Genomic DNA, 27,966 nt, shown 5'->3' on the forward strand with positions numbered 1-27,966 from the left:
GTTGATATTTTGAAAAGTGACTGCTATATCTACATAGTAATATTCAGAATTTATGTCTCTCCTTCGCACTTTGATTTTAACCAACTTCCAAACTAGAGATTGCTTTGAGGCCAAAAATGGGAAATGCATTTTGTATCTGTTTACTGTGGGGTTCTCACTCCTTCCTCAGCTCCCTCCCCGCCTCGCAGGACTGATCTCACATCTGATGCAGTCCGACAGTTCCTGTTTCCTCTGTCCTGTTTTCCACCTGGTTTCCCTGAGACCGGCGTCTGGGAGGAACCTGAGCAAGGGCATCACTGTCTGCGTGTTAAAGAGCCTTTTGTCTCCCAGCTCTCTGCTGGAGTACGAAGGTTTATGGGTTACCCCTAGAAAGCTGTGCTTGAAATATTTGACAGATGCCAGCTGTCAATGGTTGTACATTCAAATAAGTGTCAGACATGATGGCAGTTTAATTAAAATAGGTTTTTTTGTTCCTGCCACCCTTCCCCCTCTGTCTTCCCACAGGAACGGGGCCAGGATGGCTTCTCGCTCCAGGAAACCTCACTGCTGCTACCAGCCTCTGCATCATGGTAGGGAAGGAGGAGAAAGGGGTGCTGGGTGCCATGGCTGGAGTGCTGCCAGGAGCTCAGTCCACATCCCCCAAGGTCCCTGTTTACCCGGGTTCGTCTCCCTGCCACTCCGCTCCCAGACTCTCCCCACAGCGCTCTGCCCACGCTGCTTTGAAATGTCCCCAGCCACAAATTTTTCACTGCCACCTGCTCTCTGTGCCCGTTCAACCTCTGCATGATAGCAGAGTGGGCTGGCCTAAAGTTCTCTTTCACAAGGGAAAGCCCTGCAGCCGCAAACTTGCTGAAAAGGCAGAGAGAGGACTTCGAGATGCTTTCAAGTTGTTCTTCCAAGAGCTGAAGGAAGCCTTGTTGCCAAACAGGCACAAAATTAAAAGGGCTATTCCTTGGGACAGTGGGATGCCGGTTATTTGCCCTGTGTTCACGGACTGTAATGCAGAAGGATGAAAGAACAAAACGTTCCCTTACTATACCTCTATTCATCAGTACTTTGGTGGGTTGGAGACTGAGACTCATCCATAGTGGGTGAGTTGTCTGTTGCTTCTCTGAACAAAGGAGAGCAAAAAAGGAGGAAAGAGGAGAGAGGAAATGTTAAAGAAAAGAAGTGACACAGACATTGTTACGAGCTTATTAATCCAGTGGGGAAACAAGCTGATGAATCATCTTTAGAAAAAGTTAGTGACACAAAAACATGTTGGGGAGAACTGTCAATCTTTTGAGTCGTGCTGGGAGGGCACAGCTTGGTCCTGCAGTGGGGGAGTTTGTGTTGTGCATCTAATGGCAAACTTTATCTGCTCCTACTGTATTTGTGCGTACACCTTGGGTGTTATGCTCAGGTGTGAAATAAGTGCTGATTTGTCTCCAGTTCTTTTTGCATTGGTGGTTGGTGCAGGACCTAAGCTATATATCTAGGTGAGAATTTGGCTTGATGCATTTTTGCTGTGAGAGACAGGGTGCAGGAGTTTTCTTGAATGGAAAAATATGAAAAGTTCGGATTTTCCAAACAGGTTTCTCAGCTGGCGGCTCACCAGTTTTACTTCTGATCATCATGGAGATATTTAGAGGAATTGGGATTGGGATGGAGACTGAGACTAAGATTTGAGTCTAGACTCAAACCCTTCATAGTGGAAATTTCAGTGTATATTGAAGATAGCTGCCATTTTGCCAATCTTGTGATCCCTTGACTTTTTGTAAAATGGGACCAGGAAGATTCTGCTGTTCTAAAACTAGAAGCACATGCAAAAATCATGTGAGGCTGGATGTCCAATGTGTGAATTTAAAATCCAAGGTAGGTCCAAGGGGGTTGTGGTTATGGCTCCCCTCATCTTCATTTCAAAGTACAGTCATGAGCAGTGCTGGAGTAAAACCAGAGGTCAAATTTGCTCATAAGTGACCAGAAGAAATCAAAGAGCATGAGATTTTCCAGTGGCCGCACAGTGAAATGTTTGCAAAGTTACCGGTCCCAATTCACAACTCAGGGGATCATCTCTGTTTTGCTACTCTAGGGCCTATGGTATTTTGAGGACCGCAGTCTGAAACTTTCTAGCTGATCTCACCAAACTCAATTTAGATGCAAAAATCTGGGACGTGCTGAGTTTGACAGGATCTGGAAATGATCTTTATTTATGTGGCAGGACAGAATTACAGGAGATTGCTAGAGAATACCCACAGGAGCTTGCAGAAGGCTTTTTGTTCACTCCTGGAACTCCCTGCCTCACAAAGAGGTGCCAAAGAACCCAATTACTATATATATACATGAGTAATGGCAACCTGCATGTAATGACTCACTCACGCTTTGGCAAAGCACATTTAGTTAGTGGTGGCTGAAAAAAGATGCACTTAATAGTCATTAAGACACATTGCTAGGGGAAAACCTAGCAGAAAAATGTGGTTGCTGCACACAGAAATATGGTAAGCATCTAACCTTGCCTTTACAATGAAGATCTCCTTGGTCTGGACAGCTAGCGTGATGGTTTATAAAAAACAGAAGAGCTATTTCAACATATGGAAAATTGGAGGAAGAAGACTGTCCCAGCAGGAAGAACCTGCAAGGCTTCTTTCCCTGTGGATCCGGCACTGCTTGGAGCAGTGCTGCCGGGTGCACGTGGCACTGCCACATCTTGGTCAGCCTGAACTAGAGCTCCACAGCTACGAGAGCATTGGTGGGAGGCTGGAAGCACTCTGTGTGGGGGTAGACTATGCAGCACCCGGAAAATGTTCCCCGTACCCACATTCTCCCTTTGCTTGTGTGTGGGGAGGTTTTTCTCACCAGCACCGAGTGAGGTGAATTCTCTACCCCGATCCCACAGACACTCACCCAGTCTGCCATGCGAGAATGTGGTGGGGACTGCCCGGCGGCGTGGCTGCTAGTTCACTTGACGGCGTTGAACTCCTCTGGCTGTGAGGTAAGGCAGCTGAAAAACAACCAAAGGGTGGAGAAAAATAACCGGTGAGGTGAGGGCACAAGGGTCAGGGTGGTTTAGAAGCATCAGCTGGTCAGACCAGCAGAAACATGTCCTGCTGTGAGTAAACACAGCCTGGGAGTCAGAACTTGTCCTGTTCTCAGATGGCTGTGCCCAAATGTGGCACAGGAGCAGCCAGCCCGGTGCTCAGGCTGCTGCGTGTCACGGGCCGGATCCATCCTCAGCTCTGCAGGAATGCTTTGTTTCAGCCCAGCCTCCAGCTGAATACAACCATCCGGACTCTCCTGAGCCTGCCTGGGAAACACCGCACCTCTCCCACCATCACAGCTCATCGGTTTTGCCACTGCCTGGACTGGCAGGAGATGCTCTGTGTCCCTAGGAGCCAGAGCTGGCACTGACGACAGTCTGGACAAGTACACTGCTTCACGTGCAGAGGAGGAAGACAGCACTGAACATTTCAAAAGCTACAACTACCTTTGACTGTGCTTCTGTAATAAACTGAAGTTGGGTTTTGCTGACCCTGTGGGACCAGAGGAAGGCTTATCTTCAATGAAGACAGAAGCGAGTGGAACTGAAAACGTACCACTGGCAGTGGTTCTCGGGGGAGTTTCCCCAGTGAGAGTCTAGCTAAGAAATCCACCTGACTGATCTTTCCTCCTCCTCAAGTCCATACCCTCCGAATTTAATTTTATATACCTAGAAGTATGAGGCTCTTTGAAGGACAGTGTGAAGTCCAACAGACCTATCAGCTAGGGCTAATCAGCTAAAATGATGGATGTTTCTACCTGGCATCCCCTTCTGTGCTGTTAAATTCTTTAGCTGCTGCCAAATGACACTTCAAGAGAAAAACAAATTTTAATCTGCTCCTGGGAGCCGACAGCCCCTGAGGTCAGTATCCTCCCACAGCTGTAACTTGGAGCTGACTCTGAACGCAAAAACCAATCTGTGCTGCCAACTGGTCATGACAAGCTGTGATTACTGAGCACACTTGCCACTGTGCTGCCCAGGTATCACATTTAGATGTAAAGACCCAGCTGGGTGGGGGAACGGACTGATTGGCAGCGGTTTTTATGTGCTCTCCCCCCTGACTCCACCATTTTCCTTTCCAGATTACCTAACTGAACTGGTATGGTTTCCAGAGCTAAGCAAGGCAAAGATTTCCGGTGTTCAAGCATTGGATGGAACAGAAATGCCCATTAATCAAAGGGGGGAAGACAGATTTTCATATGGAGACATGGGAGAGTTGCAGCAGCTACTTGATTGTGTCTTAGTTCACATCTGGGCTTCCTACAAGTGTTGGCATCACACAGAAATCAGCCTCTTCTCAGACAGCTGTTGATGGCCCACGAGGAGCTTGGTGTTAAAACGCCTCTCTGACTTTACACTAGAGTCAGCAGCGAGCACAGAGCCCCACTCGTGTCAGCCTGGTGGTCACTGTGGACCGGGCGCGGTGCTGGGATGTCAGAAGGCCAACAGCCAGCATGGGTGGACCAGTGGTTCTGCTCAGGGAGGCTGTGAGGGCCTGTGGCAAGCCAGGCCGGAGCAATGGTGTCTGCCAGGCCAAGGCTGAGGCATGTAGAAGGGTGGGCATGGTGCAAACTGATTAACCAGCAGTCCTGTCCATGCGGGGCTGGATTCAGGTTTTTAAAAAGTCCTTGGTCTATCCAAACTGGCTTGTTCAGCGATGACTGATGGCCAGTAAATATTTAACCTTGGACTATTGCATAACACGCAGTGGCCTCCTCAGTTTAATGAATTTGACTGTTTTCTTACCATCTAATATTAACAGCAGAGAGGAGTGTAAAGCTCTGTACATGACAGAGGGGCATAATACTGCACTAACATAAGTGCTCTGAAATTCAGGATATTATCAGCAGAGCTACTGGAGCTGCATGGGAAAACCGTCTCAGCAGTGCACAAAGATGTCATTGCTCAAACATTTTCGTGGGGGGTGGAGGGGCTGGGATGCTCCCGACTTAACCTTTCTCATGCTTTTGGTGATTCACTTAGGACGTGCATTCTCCTCGTCTGCGCTGAGCCCCTGCTTGCTTCATCACTCCCCTCGCTGTGATTACTAAGAGTGACCCCTGCCATGGTTTCTTCACTTTCAGCCCCTAGTGCCATCACCAAAACCCAACTGCAGTCTGAGGAAAGACTTGGCAACAATGGGGCTTCAGTCCCTCCCTGTCTTTTGAGCCCATCATTGCAAAGTGATGATTTCAATGGAAAAAACCTGATGAGTGTCTCGGCCAAGGCTTGCCCCCCAGTGTTATGCCTACAGGCTTGGTGAGCAGCATGTGAAGGCCAGATAATGTGCAGATAACGTCTAGCATTGCCCTCCAGCTGGGGTGTAATGCCTGGCATGAATCTGGGCTGCACGAAGCCCCCATCCCTCCTGCCCCTTTGCCCAGGACCATCTCTCACCTGACGTTGCTTTACACATCTGAGGCATTCTTGTGACCCGGCTGTGCGCCACAAAGGTGCTTTGCGAAGATGTGCTGTACTGGGAGCTGCTGTCCGAGGAAGTGGAGCTCGTGTGCGAGAGGCGGCTGTGCTCCTTGTGGGAGGCCGTGGACCGCTGATACCAGAGCCGCAGCTCGTCTGACACGGCAGTCCTACCCGAGCCTTTCTCATGGCCCTCCCTGCCCAGAGATGGAGTCCTTATGATTTGGGAGCGGGACGGGGTGAGCCTGACGGAGTCCACTTCATCCCCATGCCAGTTCTCCTTAAACATCCCCCCCGCTGTGTAGGAGTTGGAGGTTTTGAATTGTGCTTTCACGCTGTAGTGTCCCTCCTGGTCGTTCTCCAGGCTCCGCACCACCACGGGTGTGGAACTGCCCTCGATGTACAGGGGATACTCTTTGATCCTGTACTGGGAGGAGGGTTGGCTCTGGCTGTGCAGGTAGACGCGGTGGTGCCCTGTCCCGTTCCTCGCAGCCAGGTTGGGCATGCTCCCCGAATTGGAAGAGACCAGGTTGCCCGCTGATTTGTGCCTTTGCCTCTGCCGCTCTCTGGCTTTCGATGGGGAGTCCTCTGCCAGGGTGGAGTAGTTGGGGTTCATCTGAGCAGGGTAGTAGTGCTCAGAGCTAGAATGGCTGGTGCAGGAAGAGCAGTCGTCCATGGGGTCAGAGCCGTTACTGCTACGAGTCCTTGGAGTGTAGAAATCGGGGCTCCCTGTCTCATTTTCTGAGCCAAGGAGCTTGCCTTGCGACTCCAAACTGGAGCTCCGGTGTCTAAAGTGCTGAGCTAAGCTGTGCAGTCTGGTCGGGCTGATGTCTACTGACCTGCAGGTACCAGGAGAAAAATCCAGGCTGGTAAGTCAACAAGATGAAGCACTCCCCATCCCCTTCTGCACAGGAGGCCAGCCTTGCTGGCAAGGGAGCCTGAGGGCACTGAAAACCCGGACCCCCCAGCACTGTGTGGGGCTGCTGCCTGCAAAGCAACCTGCTTCCCTGCTGTAGGGTTTGGGGTGATTAGGTCCTATTCCTTTTCCTCTGTGGTCTCCTTGGTGGTGGCATCCAGTCTGCAGCGCCATGTGGGATATAAACCCTTGCCCAGCCCGATTCCTCTGTGGCTTGCCACCCTGGGAAAGACCCCATCTGAAGGGCAAAACCTGGGAACCTCAAGCCCCAGCTTTGCTGGTGCGGCCCCGTGGCAGAGCTGTTTGAGTCAGCACCATCCCTGTGCTACCAGGTTCACCTTGCTCTAGCTCTGCAAATCCTGAGACCTTAGCCTATAAAAGGTGGTGGGATTCCCTTGCAAGTGACTTGTGAATTCCCTGCACAGTTAGAATCCACCTGGCGTGAGACAGACAGACAGACAGACAGACAGACTGCCCATACTTAGTCCAGAATGCAGTGATTTCTCCACTGGCCTTTCAAAAAGTCACCTCTGTCAAGCAGCTAGGTTTTACTGGGGCCCAGCCGTGGGTAGCACGTGTAAGACTGTCAGTGGGTGACAGCCCTTCAGGCAACCACCCCGAATCGCAAGTTTACAAGTCTTGATTCACAGCCAAGTCTGGGTGGTCTCTGTTCACCCTGGCTGTTTTGAAGAGCTTAAGCCATCCGTTCAAGGAGCAGGAACACCCCGCAAAGAGTCACACACATGCATGATGGACGGCCAAGGCCAGGGCACACAGCTCATGAATGAGCCACAGACTGATCGATGGTTGTTTCAAACACCCAAATGGCCCCTACCCAGTCAAGGCCAGTTCTCGAGCACTGTGCCAGGATCGTTTCTCACGCAGCTCAGCTCCAGTGTTAACAAAACATGGCACTGTCAAAAGGTTCTCCCATCCAAAAACTTGTAACAAACTTAACCCAGGGTCTTAATGCCTTGCATTGTCTCTGCCCAAGTTGGATGTGTTGGCATGGCTCTTGATTTATGCCAAGCTAAATGATGTTAGCACTACGCCTTGGGGCAGGATACTTATTGCACATAGCTTTGGCTCAGCTCTGCTTCCCGCAGTGTCCATGGAGTTTGCCACGAGAGCAAAAGAGCAATGATGCTGAATAGTTTGTAGAAATCCCGCTGAAAATTGGACTCAAATTGGGCCACATCGAATGACCTCCCTTACACACTTCCTCTTTCCTCTGTCAACCCTGGGCTTATTCCACTGCCACCTGGATCCTTGGATTGCTTTATACAGGCTCTCTCTCCACAAAAGATCACACACGTGCAAACATTTTATCTACGAGAGAGAATTAACACTACCTAACATTTTGTATCAGACAGGAAACAACATGTTATCTCTAGCTGGATCCATGGAGGAATTTACTGCAGAATTTAGCAGTAGCACCACATCCCTTTTAAAAGCGGTGTGGGGTTTGTAATGCCTATAAACAGTCCCTGACATGAAAAGTCCCAGTGGAAGAAAAGCTTGATTACTTTGAGGGGGAGATGAAGGGTAGGATCACATTTATCTGAAGTGATTTCGGGATCTCGGTTCAGGAGAGATTCCCTACTGGCAACAGTACTTGAGTCTCTGATGTGAATAGGATTGGTTTGTGTCCTTTCCTGAACTGGGAACTAATTCATATCCTGGGAGCAGGATAAAACAAAGAATATTTATTTCAGGGTAAGCAAGGGGAGATTGTTGTGGAGCCAGGAGGACTTACCGTGTGGAGTGGACATAGTGCGGACTGCGTACCCGTAGATCTGGTGTTGATGGCATGCTGGACTGCGAGTTCCAGTGGGGAAGGCTCCGGATGGGGCTGTTCTGCAGTGAGCTACTCCCTCCTGCCTCAGCACAGCTCCCGGTGCTGGGGAACCGCTTGTGATTGCTGCAGAGCAAACACCCTACTTCAGTTCCTGGGCAGGAATTTGGGGAAAGGGCTCCCATGCTTCTCTCTAGATCTCAGGCATGTACCTGTGATCTCGTAGGGGTGAGCAGGAGCTGGGTCAGTGGCTGCTCTGAGTTGCATCCCAGAGCTAGTGCTTCTGCAGGTCAAGGTGAAGCCCCATCAAAGCCCTCAGATGATCCACCATCATCCTTCTTTTCTCAATGTTTTTTTAAATATCATTGAGATACCAAGCACCAGTCATGTGAGTGCAGCCTACTTTTTATGACACACCTATTGGCCAAAACACCTAAAACTCTCCTTTCGGTATGGTACACTTTATAGATTTTGAAAGGGCTCACACCCATCCCTCCTGAAAGCAGAGGATGTCTATGTCATGGGGCTTCAAGATAGCTGGCTCACCTGGAGTGACTGTGTGAGGAGCGTTTCTTAACCTTCTCATAGGGTTCATCCAAGGATGACTCGCTCCACATCTTGGGTTTGATGGGGGACTTGTCATAGTCGTTGCGGTGGTAATGCATTTGGCGGAGGCCTTCCAGCGACTGCGGAGGAGGAGGCCTGTTGTGCAAGGGTGGCCGGGGAGGGAGTCCTTTGTGTGGGGACTGGAGAGGGGATATTGTGCTGGTGACCTGAGAATCCTCTGTGAAGAGAAGAAGGGAGAGAGGTGATGGCTGTGTGATACCTCCAATGGCAGCACAACCCCGGGGGACACCACCACACCTCCAGAGCCTGCTTCCTTACCCCGCTTCCCCTGGTTGCGTTCAGGAGCAACCTGAAGACCCAACTTTCAGAAGTGCACCGGCTGACATTCACATTTTGGGAGGGAATGGCCAGCAAGATGCATTAAAACAACTGAAACCTTAAGAGAAAATAAGGGAGCATTCTGGGACTGTTTTTTGAAAGAATTCAGAGCAGTAACCACAGCAATACTCACTGCTCCAGGCCTGATGTCTGACTACAAGTTAGACTCGGGGAAACCGCTCTCAGTCCGGAGCGTTTTTGGTACTGAGAGTTCTGGGTGGATTATTACACAGAACAGTTCCTCCATTTTGTGTGTCAATCAGGAGTTCACACATACTTCCCTGCTTCCTTCCTGCCCTCTAGAACATATAGCGGCCAACATACCATCCTCAAGAACAAGGGCATCTGAGAGGGAGCTGTCTTCACTGGCGATGTTTCCTTCTGAGGGGAAGAAAATACAAAGATAGTCAGATGGTCCTGAGAATCACAGTGATTGAGTGCTGAACTGCACCGTGATCTTTGTCCACAGAGTCTTAGCCTTCCGCAGTCACCCACGTCTTCCTCCTCACATAGCCAAGAGGTGAGATTCCTATAAACAACTGACTCAGCCCACTCTCAGTCTCGGAGGGCTGAGCTGCAGGCCAGGTCTTTCACTAGCAGGCTGCCTTTCAAGGAGCTGCTAACTCTTTTCAATTAATGGGGATTAAGACTGAGTCACAACAGAGAGCTGAGATTCCCCAGAGGATGCAAAATGGCATGGTGCCATTAGCGAGATTTGTAACTTGGGCCTTAAGGACTCTGGGTTTGATCTCTGCCTTCTTAAAATGATCATCCTGTTGCTAACTAAAGGCTCACGCTAGGTACCAGTTCTGTGTAATTCAGGGAAATGCTTTCTGAGCATCCTCTGTAGCAGCAGGAGAAGCTCTCACGTCCTTGGCGTACACACATCTGAGCTGCCTCCCCCATCCTGTGTCCTCACAGCTGTCTGTTATCCCTGTCTGCGGTGCAACTTGGTACCCAGGTCACAAATACAGCAGCTCTAATCTCAGTTCCTGCTACAAAAGCACAGAGAAAAGCTCTGCAAGTCAAAGGGAAAGGGCAAAATCAGCAAGGGAGAAAGAACCACAGCAGAAAGTTAATGGATTTCATGAAAAACCAATCAACAACCCAGTAAACCATAAAGTGCCCTGAGAATTACATTGTAAAAAAAAAAGAAAGAAAAAAGCATTTGAACACAGCAATGACACTGCTACCACTTTGATTTTACAGATGCCTTTCAGCTAGAGAGCTCACCCCAATCTGCTAACATTAATTACATTTGTACAGCACCACTCTGGAGGAGACGTTAACAGAGCGATTTTATAGGTGAACAAAGGAGTCATAGTCTGCTTTCCTGACACGCTCATGATCTACAGCGTGACACTGCTTCTTGTGCTGTGAACCAGCACATCCCCAATGCACAGCACGCAGCCCAGACACCCATCTGACGGCACACTGGTACGGGAGAGGACAACCCAACTGCCAGCACCCGTGGAGCAGGAAAAGGAAAATGAGGGAGGAAATCTGTGCCTCAAGCCACAAGTTCAAGGCAAAAATTTTGCTCCCTACCGTCCACAGACCCTTTGGTGATGCCATGGGTGCTGAGCCCCTCTTACCATCTATGATCAGGGAGGCTCTCTGGGTTGGCTTCTTTCCAGATTTGATGCGATACTCATTGATGGCATTTTCAATCTCCTGCAGTTTCTTCAGTGCGTTCAGGTAGGATGTCTTCCTCTGTTTCTTCAGCTTTTTGCTGACGTTCGGGTCGCTCGCCAGGCGCCGGGCAGCCTCCGTGATCTGGGACTGAATGGCAAACTCCCTCTCCAGGCGCTCCAGCTCTGCCTCCTGGGGAAAGGCAAGTGGATTCTGGCTACCACCAAACTCTCCCGGACCAGCTGTGGGGAAGCTCCCCCTGAACCTGGCCAGTGGCCTCCAACCAAGACTCTCCATCAGCAAAGCCATCCACGATCATGCTGCTCTCCTCATCTCAGGGCCTCCCTGAGCACACCCATCTCACCTTCATCTGCTCACATGAGAGCCTGGGAGCACAGCTGGTGGAAGGGATGACCCATACAAGTAGGATGTGTGCTCCAGCCCTAACCCTGCTGTGCTGTTTGGCTTTTCATGCAGTTCAGTATGGCTTAGTTCAACGGTGCTCCACTGCTGACACATTCATCCTTTGACACCCATCTGTGGGTAACACCTTCCTCCCACCTGCTCCTTCTCCCTGTTTCCTATTTCCATATTTGAGCGCCATTTGATACCAGTGCTACGTATTGATGCGAAGCTACAGTTTTAACCTTCCTGACAGGTTTGCTTGGCACCCACCAAACTCTTTGGGGTAAAAAAGCCAAAGACAGGCTAATTCCTCCCTGTGTACGGCCATCAAAATCCAGGGGAGAGTATGAGATGAAGTAATTATAGGCTGCTGCAAATGATTGCACCAGAAAATTGTCTCCTTGAGTTACAAGCCAGGAGGGTGATTTTAGAGTGGGCAGTGTGTAACAGCAAGCTTGCTGTATGCCAAAAAGGACTAGTGTCTCCAACATTAGCCTTTGCAGGGTCTCAGCAGAGCTTTTAAGTGCAATGAGGCATACCCTGGAAGCTACCTACTGATTTTTAGTTATCCTCCAAAGTCAAGGGATTTAGGCCAATTTATGCCAAGGCAGAAGCAGATATAGAGCTTCCTGGTCTGCACCGGGACCCCAAGCTGTGAGCTTCAAAGGTACTTGCTAATCTGCAATGGATCTGGCTACCTTTCCTGGCTCAATGGAGTTTTTGGTGTTAGTCTGCTAGAAAGGGGAACACAGTACATTGCAAATTAGGGAAAAAATGCCAAGCTCTTTTACTTCTAGTGAATGATGGGAGTTCAGATTGCAAGCACTGACAGACACAGATTGACGGAGATCCCCATTACGCAAATTCAAATTCTTCATTTAGTAGCAGCATACGCTGCAAGAGCTGATGCTGTGGAAATTAATCAGACTGAAGTAATTCTCTGAAGTTTATATTCTGGGTTTCTGGCTTAAAAAAATCCCTTTGCTGTCAGTGGTGAGTCAGCATTGCCTTAAATCTATAATTATCATTTCCCTCACTTTATTGAAGACTGAACCCACCCCTCATCTTTTTAATAGATCTCTTTTTGCTTTGAAGAGTTTATAAGCTCTATCAGCCCAAAACTTATTTAAACTTAATTCAACACCATGGAGTTTTAAGGCCTGGAACCTGGTTCACCACCTTCTGGCAAAATCCTTCCTAGAGTCAGGAATTACAGACCAAGTAGAGGCAATTACCAAAAAATGCAAGAGGACCCTTCCCTGCAAGTCTTGCTCTGACAAAGGTCTTACTAAGGGTATTGTATTGGGTTTGTGTGGCAAGGTTTTGGGGGGCGGGGGGGGGATGACTACAGAAGTGGCTTCTGTGAGAAGCTGCCAGAAGCTTCCCCCGTGTCTGACAGAGCCAATGCCAGCCGGCTCCAAGAGGGACCCGCTGATGGCCAAGGCCGAGCCCATCAGTGCCTCTGGGATAACATATTTAAGAAGGGAAAAAAACAACTTAGAGGCACTTTTGCAGCCAGAGAGAGGAGTGAGAAGATGTAAGAAACTCTGCAGACACGTAGGTCAATGCAGAAGGAGGGGCAGGAGGTGCTCCAGGCACTAGAGCAGAGATTCCCCTGCAGCCCCTGGAGAAGACCATGGTGAGGCAGGCTGTCCCCCTGCAGCCCATGGAGGTCCATGGTGGAGCAGAGGTTCCACCTGCAGCCCATGGAGGACCCCACATCAGAGCAGGTGGAGGCACCTGAAGGAGCCTGTGACCCCATGGGAAGCCCACACTGGAGTAGGCTCCTGGCAGGACTTGTGGCCCTGTGGAGAGAGGAGCCCACGCCAGAGCAGGTTTGCTGGCAGGACTTGTGACCCCGTGGGGGACCCACGCTGCAGCAGTCTGCTCCTGAAGGTCTGCACTGCATGGAAGAGACCCACGCTGGAGCAGTTGGTGAAGCACTGCAGCCCGTGGGAAGGACTCAGGTTGGAGCAGTTGGTGGAGGACTGTCTCCCATGGGAGGGACCCCAGGCTGGAGCAGGGGCAGAGTGTGAGGAGTCCTCCCCCTGAGGAGGAAGGAGCGGCAGAGACAAGGTGTTGGGCCTGGGAGGAAGGGAGGGGTGGGGGGAGGTGTGTTAAGATTTGGGTTTATTTCTCATTGCTCTACTCTGTTTTGCTTGGTAATAAATTAGATGAATTTTTCTCTAAGTTCAGTCTCTTTTGCTCTTGACCATAATTAGTGAGTGATCTCTCCCTGTCCTTATCTCGACCCACAAGCCTTTCGTTACACCTTTTCTCCCCCATCTAGTGAAGGAGGGGGAGTGATAGAGTGACTCTGGTGGGCACCTGGCCTCCAGCCAGGGTCAACCCATCACAAGTATGGAGAGTTTAATGTGAGCTATCATTTCAGACCTTCACAGATTCAGTTCTAAATCGTTCGGTGTATCTTAGAAAAAACATATTAATTTTCCTCCCAGCCATAATTGTCTATTTTCTTCCAGTGAGGCCCCTATAAATAAAGTCTCAGAAAATGAGGGCTATCATCTGCCTTCGGATGGAAGCACCTTGCTTCAGGTCCTTGTCACAGTTGGTAACATCAGTCCTGAATTTACGTGACCGAGGGAGTATTGCACCTTTTGTTTTAAATGGTTTCCGGTGTTTGCACTTGCTGAAAAGCACATGAAAATCATTGCTGGCCTCTCTAAATGCTCTCAAACTGGCAGCCAAATAAACACAGCTCAACATCATTCCTTGAGAAGAGAAATTTATGGTTTTCAACATAGTCTTAAAGTTTGACAGATGAAAAGTAGAGAAAAGCTGAGTCAGCGTGTTTGGATTGCTGATGCCAAAAGGCAGAGTGCCTGCAATGGGGAGGAGCTGCTTTACCTTCATGCTCTCCCCACCTAACCTTGCCACCAGAGTAAGGACATTCCTCACCCGCTGGCCCCAAAAGCTGCCTTGTAGCAGTAAGATCTGGGGAAGCTGGAGATCAGGTTATAACTGAGCAGCCAACAGACTGCAGGGGTTTTAGGAGTAACTCAGCTAAGCCATGCTTCCCTTTGAAAAGCTTAATTAAATGTGCTAGTTCATGAATATTTGACTTCGGTGGAATTCCTCTCCCAGGCTCCATTGAGAACAAAACTAAAGAGCTCCAGCTGTTTATTTTTTCAGCAGAAGGAAAATGCCAACAAAACGACAAACAGTTAATTCCCTGGCTGAACAGAACCTTAAACCACACAGTCACACCAGCTTCAGTTTCTCTTCTTACAAAAATAAAAAGGAAACTCAAGACTGGAATATACACAAGTGTCTTGAGACAAATGCGTCTCTGCAGACAATAGCTTTACTGTGAATCTGGTCCCGCCTTACAGCTGCTGCAGGCCTGTTTTCACAGCCACGGTTCAGGGCACTGACCCAGCGCATTGTGGGACCAAGGGAAGAGAACAAACACTCCCTGGCAAACTTAGAAAAACATAATTCCAGCTCCCCACAGGTAGGGACGAAGGCTCTTTTGTTTAAGGACTGGGGAACAAAATGCTTTCATCTTGCTATTGCAGGGCTAAGATGGCTAATTGTGGTGCTTTTCTCCCCATTAGGGGAGATCTGAATTCGGATTGCTACTGAAGCAGAAAGCAAGTGGCTATTTGGCTGTTTGCAATAACACCACTGGGCAGCAGCAGGGCTCAGATGGCTCAAGGGCCTCCTGATGGGCTCCCCACTCACACAAGTCACTGCACTTGGTCATCAGAACGCTTGGACTGTCACGGCCCAGTTGGTCACCCTGGCTATTTCTGTTACCTCTAGCAAAGCCAGGGCTGAACTTTGAGGGTTTAACCTTTACTCCGGGTCTGAACTAAGGGCATCAACTCTCTCAGTGCCTAAAAAAAAAAAGGCACCGTGATCAACTACAGTCATTTAAAGCAAAAATGACTGTAAGACTGATGCTTCCTATCTGATGCATGCTGGACCTCTCAGAGACCCGAGGTGGGGAAAAGGGACTGGAAGGGAAGGGCACAGCCTCACCTCTCCCTTCGGCAGGATTTTCTGCTCATCCAGTTTAAACGCAGTTCCTATTCTTCTCCTTACAATAGGTGGCTCCTCCCCAGGATCTAGGGGGTATTCTCGTGGCAGCTTTCCTGTGAGCTCCTGTAAGCAGAAAATGCTGTTAGTGATCTGAGAAATCCTGCAACAGAGCAAAACACGACACCGCTCTTGAACTGTGATGGTAAAATCACAGGCGTTCATTAACAACATATCCAGTTCAGCCAGCTGATAAACATACAGGGGAGCACCCAGCCCGGTAAACTTGTCCCAGGACCTGACATTGAGGGTGGGGAACTTTTTTTTAACCTATGTGTGAATACAGACTTTCATGGCTTGCCCAGGGTAGGTCTGTAGGTGGTGCCCATCCCTAGGGCGTTGGGACCTGAGGCTGAACAGACTGCAGCACACACACTTTCATCTCTGCTGCAGGGTAAGCAGGAAAGAAGAGTTTCTATCTGCTGAGCTACTTCTGAGAAGGGGGTGAGCAGATCCAAGAGCCTTCAAACAGGATGCATGGCTGCTGAGTCAGAAAGCCCCACTGGCAACAGCCGTGCAGGTTATGACCTGCACAGAAAAACATTCCCACCTGATTCATGATGTGTCTGAGAGGAATGCAGTGAAAATGGTCACTAAAAGCACTGCCTGGTACCTCATTACTTGTCTGATAACACTTCATGTATCAGAGCCCCTTCCAAACCCCAGTGATGTCATGGGCAGCTTTGGAGCAATAGTAGATGATGCTTTTTCAGAGTGATGGGGTCATTTGCAAAGATTTGTTCAAAATCTGAAGCAAGCCCCACAGAACTGAGGAATATCTGGAACACAGGAAGCAGCAAGTGCCAATATTGACGTTAACGCTGTGGGGTTTTTCTTCCCCCAGACTACACAATACAGCCACACATATCTGAATTGAAGGCATTCAAATGCCTACAGAAAAAGGCAGGAGCCTCACTAGGAGCACAGCCTGACTCCTTGTACTCAAAAGTCTCCCCGTGAAGGACAAAAGGCTTTTGTGTTCCTTAGCATCAGCCTTGAGAGGATCCAGCTGGCAGAGTAACCTAAATCATCTGAATCCCAAAGAGCAGCAGCTGACCTTAATGCGAGTGTGCAGCTCAGGCCCCTGCCTGCCCTGGCCTCTCCCCCACTCCCTAATGGGGTTTTTCTTTCTACTCTTTTCAGGTCACTAGGAAGGACCTAGCCTTTTCAAATCCTTCCTTTAAGCAGTTCCTAGCAAAATGGGTTTGCAGCACAGCTCTGTGCTGACATGCACAACGCTCTTTTGCGAGAAGCACTGTTGCAAAGTCTCCTGAGTCCCATCCAGTGTTGCCCCTCCAGCCCTGTGCGGTTATTTCAGCTTTTCTTCCGTAAAATGTTCCTTCTAGTGTGATGTGGCTCTAAGCACTGCATCAAGACACAGATTCCTGTATCCTTTCCGGAGAGAAACGACATTTTCTTTATAACCCCTAATTTAATATGAAGCAGGGCAGTGGGAAAAGAGTTAATATCTTCTGTAAAATGCCCAAGATTGGAGCAGAACAAAATTAATGTGGGCTACCATGCTGCCTCCATAAACTGAAAAGTATTCACAGGCACGGTCCTGAAATGTAATCTAAATTAATAAGTAACTAGAGTAGTGATGGCCCGAAGTAACCTGATGCCACTGTTATGAATGGCTCTGGCCATGCTTATTTGATTATGCCCCCAGTTTTAACCCTTTTTTATCTCCTGGTTTGCCACCTTCTCCCTCTGTTTTGGCCATTCCCATGCCAAAGCAGAAAGGATGAAGGGCAGCCTGAGAGGAAATACTTCCAACTGGAGGCTGCTGATGGATGAGCTGCAGGGTTGCAAGACAGGGTCAGATTCCAAGCGTCCATCAACTGCCTCTCTCGGATCATCTACAGAAAGCATGAACACTTTCTACCAGCTCTTAAGGTGCTGACAGATGGGCTCTGGCCAGCCTTGCTGCAGCACGCTAAGGAGATATTGCTCCTCATCGCTGGCTCCATGCCCCAGAGGGAGCTTTTGCCTGCATCCTGGTTGCTCACAAAGTGCCTGAGGCTGCACTGCAGATGGAGCTGGAGTTAAAGCGAAGGCACTGGGCTGCGAGATCCTGCAACTGTGGCACAGGCATATCTTCCCCTGCACGTGTGCTGCTGCAAGGCATTAGCCCTTGGCAGTCACGCAGCGTTAGCTTAGGGTGGTAAATTCCTTCAGGGCAAGTAGAGCCCTCCAGGCCTTGTTCATCAGCCCCCAAAGAGCGTGTGACTGCTTCCTGCAGATGATCTTAGCTCTGTACTTGATGGACTTACAAGACTGGATCTGGTCCTGTGACCTTTATCAGCTCAAGTTGTTTGCTGAAGTCAACCAGGACTTCTCAGGTGGGAAAGGATTGCTTGTGTGGAGTAAAGGATGGGAACTGGGGCAGCAGTGGTTTCTGCTAACGTTCTTTGTTGAGAGGTATTTTCCACAACTTATTCTTGTTGGCGTTAAAACTATACACTAATTGAAACAAAGTGCAATGAGAGCTGAATCAGTGACCTATGTCCCCCATTTTTGTCAAAGGTGAGATACACATCATATATTAAGCTACAACTGGAAGATCTCAGTGCCACTGTCTGCAGTCAGCTTCCTGTTGTGTTACACACCATGATTTGTTCTTAAATTCAGATTTTCAGGCCTGGTAAACAAAGGAGGATTGCTGAATGACCCAAGTGTGCTGCTGCTAAGCTCCACACACATCTGCAGCAGGGTTGTGATTTCCCCAAACATTAAACTGATCTCTAAACTGGCTTCCTGTGTACTTCAAGAATGAACTGGCAGGTGAGTGGGAAGGCTTTGAGATCAGTTCCTGAGCTGTCCTGCATGTCCTGGGATGACCACAGTGGATCCTCTTTGTAAGGTCTGCCACCACACTGCCATTCCTCTCCAGCAGTGACTTACCAGATAAAGAGAGCCTACACAGAGCAGATGAGACCCTCCTAGCCCCAAGCCAACTGGGTGCCCAACTGCCATGGGGTCCCCCTCTCTGCAAGGGAAATGTCCCATGACCTTGCAATCTGGAGTTGAAACAGCTGGACCTTCCTGAGGCCTTTGTACAATGGGCTTTGCAAGAGGTGACTATGGGAGGAATCTGTTCTCCTGACTCCACACCACCTCCAAACAATGACCAGGCTATAACAACACAAGCAACAAAGTGTTACAGGTTATAAAATGTCCATTGCCTACCGCTTCTCGGAGACACAGTTTCTTTAGCTCTTCCAAGCGTTGGCGCAGTGTCTCCTCCAAAGCTTCTTGCCTGGATTTCAGTGCAGCCAGCATGTCTTTCTTGGCAGACTGAGAACTATCTGACTCTTGGGAACCTATCAATAAACAATGATTTCACTAGGCCAGCTGACAGCAGAATACACATCTGGAGTGCTTGTAATTTTACCAAAGCCTGAATGTAGTCCTTCCAAAAAGAAATCAGACTATGACATGAAGCAGGTGTTACCCAGTCATGTTTGTTTACCGCAAATTCTTAATGTTTAAGCTAACAGACAGAGATTGGACAGTGGGGCACACAAAGACATTTGTAATCATTATCCAGAAAAATAAAAGCAACAAAATTATTCATTTAAAGAGCCTAGGAAAGAAAAGACATACCATTGCTATGAAAGTTCCCAGTGGCAAATAACAGTACAGTTTAAGAAGCCCTGGAGATGCATTTTCAGGAAATAAAGCCTAGGAGAAACCATTTGACAGTATAGCCTACTTAAGAACTGCAATTATCCTAGCAGCAAACATTTAATTCCATCCACTTTGCCTGTTTTATGAAAAACTGTAATGGAACAAAATTACCTAGTGGGATTCCTGTAAAACACACCAAAACAACAATAACCCATAGGTCCTTCTGGGATAGTAGCTGTTTCTTGTGAAGACGTAGGCTGAGATACTTAAACTGGATGTCCAAATGGCTTGACTTTTGAAGTGGCAATTACTCAGCCACTTCCACTGAAATAAGTCCATGCATTAAGTCAGACTTTGTCGCTCAGATGTCATGACAGCATTTCTAACTTCAGCTCTTTAGGGTAACTTATTGATGGGGTTCCTGATTTTATTTTGGTTTGGGATGGTGCATCAATTGCTATCCATGATCTAGCATCTCAAAGAAGGGGCAATGTTGGTTGTATTCATTTTTGGGTCCTCAACTTGAGTGGCTGACTTTTCAGGATGTGTTTAGCATTTATCCTCTCTAACGCACCTCTGGGCTCAGGGATGAGTCTACAGTGAAGTCACTACTTCGATCCGATCCCCTTGTTTGCATAAGCTGAGTGCATCCTTTCATCACAGAGTGTGAAGGTCACAGTGTGAGATGAGAAGCAAGGTTAAGAAGGGGCAAATGCCATCTCCACATGCTTTTCACTCATATTACTGGCTGTTGTTCAGCTACAGCTGTGGTTCAAAGCATCCACCTCACGTTTACAGAAAGCCGAGTTCTGGTATCTGTGGTGGATTCAGCGGTATCATCCCACGTCTGTCCACAGACGACACCGAGAGCTACAGCTTCACACACTCTAAAGCTCCGCCTCACACACAGCTCTGGAGCTCAGCCTAAGTCTGCATCTGATCCTTTTTTAATAAACTCCATAGTGGGTCTGAACAGACAGGGCTGTCATGGCTGAAGGGTTGCTGTTGCTGTTGCCTCAACAGAAGTGTTTAGGTGATTTAAGGTAACTGAGATGTCTTCCTTGGGGTGGCAGATATGACACAGGACCCTGAGAGACCCATACTCTTTGGACTGGCAGTGGGCTACTCCAACTCACCTAAAATGGCACCAGACACAATTCACCAGCTGGACTGTGCCCGGTGCTTTGCAAGGACTCCTTGTGAGGCATTTCGTTCACCGTATGTTTATGCCTGCAGAGAAGCCTTTGACTCAGCAATGCTTTCAAGGGGTGTCCTAGTCTGCAGCAGCTCCTCAGCGGTCTCAGTACCCGCCATCCCAGGGTGACTAGGGGACTCCCCTGCCCCTCTAGAGCAATGGCACAGAGAAATCAGACCTTTATTAGCTGCAGGAATCGGATCCTACATGGAGGCTTCTGTGCACCTGTGGGATGGGGGCGAGGGTGGACTACTAGATACATTTGCAGCTTGGCCTCCAACTGTACAGTGAAGACCCTCAGCCCAAGTTGGTTGAAAATACTGCTGCCATTTCAGAGAGCTCTGGAAGGAACCTGGGAACAACTCTTTGTTTTGGCAGTGAACCAGAGTGAAATTTGTGCTTTCAGCTTCATCTTTCATTGCTATTAAAGCTAAACTGAAAAAGGATAGAGGCAACCCATGCCGTGAAACTCTGCATTGGCCCAGGGGGAGCAGAGAATCTCACAGATCTTTTCCACCACTATTTTCTGCAGTTTTCATATAGGAAGACAGCTGGCACTTATTCTGCAAAACGCCATCCTGCTTTGTCACACCTTTTATTAGGCTGTCCTGGAGTGGGGGAGGTGAAAAATGGCTCTCTAAAGGTCAACCAGGTTGAGCATCATCAGATAAAGAAGGACAACCTCATGGTAAGATGTCTGTTTAGTTGCTGTAGTCACCCTCATTTCATTTGGGTTTGTTTGCCTTTATAGAGCAACAAAACTCAATTCTGCAAACACATCTGTGCTGCAAGAACTTGATGGGATCTTCTACAGGAGCCTTGTATTTGTACTGGCAGGGAAGTCCTCTCTAGCATTTAGTAATTCTTAATAGTAACCCTGGTGAGCAGTTACTAGAAAAAGCTGAACTGCCGAATTTCTTCAATGAATTGCCAACAAACTGCTGAGTCCTGGTTAAAAGTTGCTCATGATTCCAGCAGATGTTTCAACCCTTTTTTTTTCTTTTAGGACAACTTTAATGACCTATGTTTTTTTCCTTTCAACCGCTCTTCCTCTTTTCTTCCTCTCTCTGCTCCCTACATCCACACCAACTTCAGATTTATTTTTAAAAGCTATTCATTTTTGCACTGCAGGTTGCCACAGCAGCTACATAGATGCTGAAACATTTAAAAGCATATGAATAGCCTGAACCCTGGCCAGATGCCTGCACTGATTTGGGGTGTGCCGACAAGAAGGAAACAAACGGCTTCTGGCTGAGCTGGTACAGACCGAAATCAAGCACAGACAGTTCACGGTGTTTGCTCCAGCTGTGCTCACCCTGTGTGAGAACCATGCTGGTCTCAACCCTGATGCGGTTGGTGGCAGTGTCCACCGAGTGCACATTTTGCCGTCTTTTTCGCCCCTCCCAGAAAGCAAAGGAATTGGGGGAGGTTCAGAAGCGCATTGTCACATTCTGAGCTAAGCAATGGGATTACTGCTGATACCCAGGTCAACCTCTCCTTGGCACCAATGAATCAGTCCAAATTAACCTTTTCCAAGTGTGTCTTTGTAGACCAGCTCTTGTAGAGTAGCAAGGGTTCAAAGGCCAGGGGACAGGGTGCTCAGTTCATGGCTTGTGATGCTGACTTTTTTTAGCTTAACCATACCTGACTCAGATGATCCCTTGGGCATACTGCAAGACTTACTTATTTCTTCAGACCTTCCTGAAGTTTCTCCTTCAGAAACTGTTCTGTTCTGGCTGGTTCTTTTTTTTTTATTATTTAAAAGCTGAACTATTTTGGGGTGTAATATTAGATTTTTATGGGTAAGATTCTCTGCTTGTTCTCACAGGTGAAAAGCAAATGGAAACTTGATCACTCAAGAGAATCACACCTGTGTGAGATGCTTGTAAAGGAGCAGAGAACAGTGCTTTGTATTGCTGGGGTGCCTACCACTTCCATTAAAGGCTCTTTATTTATAAATATGTACTAATCCAGCCTCAAGCAAAGCTGTGACCACAGACCCACTTCTAAACCCAGTGGCAATTGACCCAAAAATGTCAGAATAAATCAAAAGACCATAAACACAACAAAAGAAATAATCAAAGACCAGCACAAACCAAACCAATCATGCAGATACTACCTTAAATCAGCCTTATTTAAATATGATGCTCACTGAGTCACAGCTACCCAGTGCCTTCCAAAGGGGATCATCAACAGAGAAAAATCAGTTCTGAAAGATCAGTCCTACCATGAGGGACTCCTACTGCAACAGAAACGGTTGACTGGGAGGCTTTCTCAGGTATTTTATCTCCCACAATTAGGGTTAATTCCTAATGCAGTAAACCAGAGAAATGTCACTGAAATTTGTCATTTCTCTGTATAGCTTTTGAACCTTTCTGTGAAAATTATTATTCAGCCTCCTTCCCATTTGCTGTGCAAAGATTTACCAAACTCTGCATTTTAACACACACTTCTGCAGAACCATTTGATGTCCCTGAAAGAAAAAAGGTTGTGAAAACACATGGGGTAGCAAGCACAGGGCCATCTCTTTGGTGGACACCAGGAACCTGATGAATTGGGGCCTGTTTTTATAGCCGATGATACTACTTTAATTTCAAAGCCAACGCAATTCTACATGTCCTTTCCTCCATAGCATACAGGATGGGGTGCAGGTCTTGATGATCTGAACATCCACTTAATACCCCATTAGTCTGTGGATACACAACTCGTCTTCTGATACCTGCTTGGCCTCTCTGGACAATTTCTCCATCTGCTGACATTCAGGAGAACATGAGCTGTGAAACAGGGCAGGGAGAACATTGTCCTCCTTGCCCAACTCCAGTAGAACTCATCGCTGAGCTTCTTCACAGGCCAGGTTCTGATCACTCCAATACCGGTGATGTCGTGACAGTCTTGGTGATGTTGATGGGGACATGAAGCAAGTGAGTCACCCCCGCAAAGGATCTGACCAAGGCGATGTGCTGTGCCTGTGCAGATGTGCAGGGGCTCCTGGCTACCAGGTGTCGGCTCCAAGACAAGCTTGTCAAAGAGATGAGACAAGCAACGTGAGCCACCATTTTGAAGAGGAAAGCCCTACCACAGTGACTCACCATTTGTCCCCATTTCCTCCACCTATCTTAGCGGAGTGGAGTCAGCTTGGAAAAGGGATAAATGAGAAAGATGAAAATATGCTCAGAGAATAGATGGGATGCCGAAGAGCAGACGGAGCTAAGGCTCGCTGCTAGCATCTGTGAGGGGAAAGGAGATGCAACAAAGTGGCTGAGCAGTGGTGAGGCAAGAGCATCCAGGCATGTCTTCTCCTTCTCATTTTTTGAGTCTCCTGGTCCAGGAAAAACACATCTAAATATGGCAAACTCTTCATGCTACATCCGGCTGCTGGCTCTAGCTCGCTGGTGTTCGGTTGAGGTCCCCGTGGAAGGCTGTTCCCTGAGCAGGGAGGGGAGGTCCCCCCATGCTTGCTCCGTGCCAGAGCCCGGGCTGACTCACTGCATCAGGATATCAGCGCACAACAGCCAGCAACCTCAGACAGCCGCTATCTCTTGTCTCTGCCAGACAAATAGGATATCCTCCGTGGCGCGCGGGAGCCCAGCTGGAGCTGCTCCGCACAGGATGCGCTCAGATATCCTGTGGGTGACTCGTCTTCACGAGCCCTCGCGCTTGCAGGCCATGCTGGAGGCTGCACGGGTGCTGTTTATCCACGCTGACACCCGCTGGAGCAGTCCAGCTGGGAGACAGCCCCGCCGGACGGAGTGGTGGGGGCCGGGGAACCGTCTGGCTGGGCTGTGTCATAGTGTTTTCAAACATCAACAGGCCCCTGCACAGGAAACTTCCACCACTGATGAAGGAATGGGGCTCAGGGGGCTGTAGGCTCCTCGAAATGTCTGCAGAGCTAAAGCAGAGGTGCTCTTCTGTGGTCTCTCCTCTGCCCACTGTGATGAAGAAGGCGGTCTGGGGTTCAGTCCAACAATAACCCAGTGATAACGGGGCCCCACACTAGCTAGGAACCCTGCAGGGCTCTTAGGGCACAGACTGCTCTGAAGGAAACATCCACCTTAGACCTAACTTGATTTTGTTATGATAATTATCTCTGCTGGCTTGATTAGAGTTCATGCCAGTGTGAAAGCAGAGCTTTTATTCGTGAGCCAGTCTTGCCCCAGATGTCCTGGGATGGCCCAGAGATCCTGAGCAGAAGATCCCTGAGCTAAATTGCAGCAGCCCACTGTTCTGGGGGGCCCCTTTAGAGCCAAAATGAGGACAAAAGTTAAAGAGCGAGCTTGTCAGAAATGGACTTGGCAGCATCAGGTATTAAAATTAAAACTCTGCAGTGGACAAAGACTGAGACTGAGGGCCTGGGAAACATGGAGGAGCTTAGGCTCTGGCCCTGAATTGCTGTGACCACAGGGAAGTCACTGTGTCAGTATAAGATTCCATCTCCCCTCTGGTGTCTCTTGAGACTGTAAGTGATGTGGGGCAGCAACTGCCTCACGCTGCACAGCAGGATCTTGGCCAGACAGTGTGACAGCTGGAAGTAACAACAAATATTTCCTTGCAGCCTTGCTGCAAACCCAAGGGAGACATGCCAGCTTTGGTGTGCTCCTTGTGGCACTGACATCCGCTCCAGTGAGGAGCAGCGAGATGGAGAGAGGAAATGGCTACAAGTAATTTCCAAGAAAAAAGGACAGAGAACGATAGGGAGGTGGGGGCAAACAGAGATTCAGTTCTGCCCTTGTGATTTCGAGTCACTCAGGGTATTTATAGCCTGGAAATCTACTGTGGCCACTTAATCATTTGCACTTATTCTCTCCAGCACGCAGGCTGTACCGCGATAACCCATCATTGTTGTGACTGTGCGCCAATAATCTTCGGCACAATGGGAGGAAATGCAAAGGCTGGGACAGAGCCGGTGACTGTGCCCAGCAGGACAGGCAGCGAATGCCCCCTCCCATCCAGTGGGACAGGGCTGGGTCACCTCTGCCAGTCGGGCTCAAGGGAAGGGGCTCTTGGAGCACAGGGGTCTGGGTGGCTGTGTGGAAGCTATCCAGAGTCTCCAATTCCCTGGTATCTGCCCTCCTCTGCCAGATGTCTTCTCTCTATACTTCCTTGTAGCTGCTTGTAGCTGCTGGAAGGCACACAGCAGCAGCAAACCCCACAGATCTCCTTAACATTTTGGGGAGAGCCCTGTCCTCATAGCTGGTAGGATCTAAAGGCAGCTCTGAACACAGGAACTGGAGGGAACCATGCTCGCCTGGCCCACTGGCAGCACCCTGACCAAAACAGAGGTTCACACAGTCCTATGTAGGTGTCCAGGTAGACTGACCCACCTACCCAGGCCTGAAGAAATGACTCACCTGGTCAATGAACTCTGCATGGGTCTAGTCACTAGTGCAGTTCTGCTGAGTCTGCAAACCCCATGCTCAGCCAGATGGGATTTGAGCAGGGAGCAAAAAAATACAGAAATAAAAACATAGGCAACTCCCAGTTTGGTATTTCCATCCACATAACCCCAACAGGTACTGGCCCTACATAAGCTTTTCTCAGCCTGATTTTCTACTGGATTTCACCTGGCTACTGCTCACTCTCGATGTGGGAGCAGAAGCAGACCCCCACGTTTTTTTCCAGGAAGGTGAAAAGTCAGTGTATTAACATGAAAACAGGATTACTACCAAGTAGCTCTCACAAACTTGGGAATGGTGCTCAGGAGGCTGAGATCTTGGAAAGACCTTAAGAACTTCCTTGGGGTACTTAACATTATTTACTTTCCAGCAGGAGAGCTGGAAAAAATGCCAAACAAAGAGGTCCAACAACCCAACACCAGAGCTGCTCAGCTACTGCAACTCCCGGAGCGATTGAAGGCACAGAGGTAGATTGTATATTCCATCAGGAGGACCAAAGGAGCAGAAAGGCATCTCTGTTTGCAGGCAAGGCAAGCAATTGCAGAGCAAGCTGCTCTGGAGCTCTGTAAGCACTGCACATTTTAACCCCTTGGTGGACATTTTCCATGCAGGAAAATATGGCTTTTAAGAGACATGAAGGATGCAGTGATGCAAAGCTGATCTACTACACAAGTGTGGGTTCAGTTTCAAAGCATTTGTGTTCTTAGATGGACTCTTACCTTGTCAAGTGCGGGAAGGTAATTCTCTGGTGTTACACATCTCAACGCAATCAGTTTTGATAACTTGATATGATGCTTAAGAGAGGGCATTTAATTGACTGTAACTGTTAATTATAGCGATACCAGCAACCTTGTCCTCCTAAAGAGCTTCTCACCTGAGCAGCTTCAAGCTCTTTGCAAACTATCAGCCCTTGCTTTGCTCCTGAGTGACTTTTAGCACTGTTTTACACACAGCTTGCCTGGTTCAGACTGACAAAAGAGTACCAAAGAAATACAGACAACCTCCTGACTCCCCTTCTCTGGTCCTTCTCTTCTCATGCTCTAGCTCTCCTCCATATCAACTTCTCTTGGGTTTCTTTCACAGATGATGTCTTCATACAGGAAGGTGCTTTAACTAACAAAAAGAAACCTCTAGGTCCCTGGCGCTAGTTTGGTGGGAAGTGCTAGGGAATAGCTCTTTTGAGTGTGGGAAACCAGCCAAATTCCAGCAACGGAGAGGCAAAGCAGATGTGCACTCTCTGAAGAAGCCACCCTGCCTCAGTACTGCTGAGAGACATCACTAATTCCCAGTCCCAGTTTCCGTAGTGGGCTGCACTGGCTGACTGCTTCCTCACTGTGGGCTGGAGGCTCCTTCATGAATGCATCTGCCTAGGGATGAGCTGGGTGCCAAGGGGTGATTATGGTAGCAACTGTGAAGAGAGACCAGGTCTCAGCTGGAAAGTGAGAATTTGGAGATGACATCCTGGGGCCAAAGAGGAAATGAGCAGCGGTAATGAGAGAGGGGGAGACTGCTGTCTGTGCTGTTTGTGGGGCAATGTGCTGAGAGACGGACTGACACCTGGACAGACAGAAAGGTTAAAGGAAGTGACTTTAATTTCTGCAGTGCAGCTTCTGGCTGCACTTATACCACAGTCATGGCCCTTCCCACCATATTCTCTCCAGTTACAGGACAAAGAACCTACCTGATGACAGAAGACTCCCGCTGCTGCCGCTGATAATTTTGCCTTTACTCCCCATGTTGGCCAGCTTTGAGGTCTTGAGCGTTCCTGTTTCGGTCAGGTCAATTGCGATCTCACTCAGGCTTCTTGCAGCATGAATCTTGGACTGGACATGGACACAGGAGTTAGTAATGATCTAGTGCTTCTTTAAAGCTCACAGAAGGAAAAAGTCCTTTTGCTGTGGCAGGAAATAGGGCTCCACAGCAAACTTGGATTATTTTACAAGAATAGAAGCAATCTGGCACGGTATTCAGTGCTGCACTTTTTACATTCTTAAGTGGGTACAATTCTGGCATCGCTTCCTGTTGTTTGTTATTTTCTCTGCTTTGCCATGGACATTTTTCCCTCTTAAACAAACTATGTATGGACTCACTGCGTTACCACAAACAATAAGAAACCTTCAGAAGTGCCAACACAATAAACTGCAAAGCCCAAACTCTAAAGACCATCTCTAGCATCTAAAGGAAGCCAGGAGGGGCCTTTCCAAATCTGCAATGAGCTTTGGACCAAGACACAGTGAGGACATGGCTTCAATGGGCTGTCATGAGAAGGTGGAAGAAAATACTGGCAGGAAAACATGTTCAGATTATGGTCCAGACTAACAACCCGCATGCAATGCCCCTACTGTGAGGGACCTCTGCAAAGCATTAACATTACTCCAGTAAGAAACAACAGCCAGCCCCAGCTCAGCAACAGCCACACTACGGCAAGGAGTCACCCATTGAACACCACTAAATGTCAACAATCTAGGCACCTCCAGGGGAAAGTAAGCGTGCATACTGCATAAACGAGAAGAGAAGAGAAGAAAAAAAAAGAAAAAAGAAAACAGAAAAAAGAGAAGA

The 27,966-nt window shown here is 48.5% G+C and overlaps 1 protein-coding gene across 6 annotated transcripts in view; it reads right to left on the reverse strand.

The window, feature by feature from the left end:
• FRMD4A (FERM domain containing 4A) overlaps positions 1-27,966 on the reverse strand; it is a 382,867-nt gene that overhangs the window by 4,708 nt on the left and 350,193 nt on the right. For all 6 annotated transcript variants that reach the window (XM_054813272.1, XM_054813275.1, XM_054813273.1 and 3 more), the window contains 9 exons: positions 27,089-27,230; positions 18,379-18,512; positions 15,133-15,255; positions 10,686-10,914; positions 9,415-9,471; positions 8,692-8,929; positions 8,107-8,271; positions 5,414-6,273; positions 2,884-2,980 (listed from right to left, as the gene is read on the reverse strand). In XM_054813272.1, coding sequence (XP_054669247.1) covers positions 2,884-2,980; positions 5,414-6,273; positions 8,107-8,271; positions 8,692-8,929; positions 9,415-9,471; positions 10,686-10,914; positions 15,133-15,255; positions 18,379-18,512; positions 27,089-27,230 — 2,045 coding nt within the window. The remainder of the gene's footprint in view (positions 1-2,883; positions 2,981-5,413; positions 6,274-8,106; positions 8,272-8,691; positions 8,930-9,414; positions 9,472-10,685; positions 10,915-15,132; positions 15,256-18,378; positions 18,513-27,088; positions 27,231-27,966) is intronic.

Source organism: Grus americana, chromosome 1 (genome assembly GCF_028858705.1).
Source record: "Grus americana isolate bGruAme1 chromosome 1, bGruAme1.mat, whole genome shotgun sequence".
NCBI lineage: Eukaryota > Metazoa > Chordata > Aves > Gruiformes > Gruidae > Grus > Grus americana.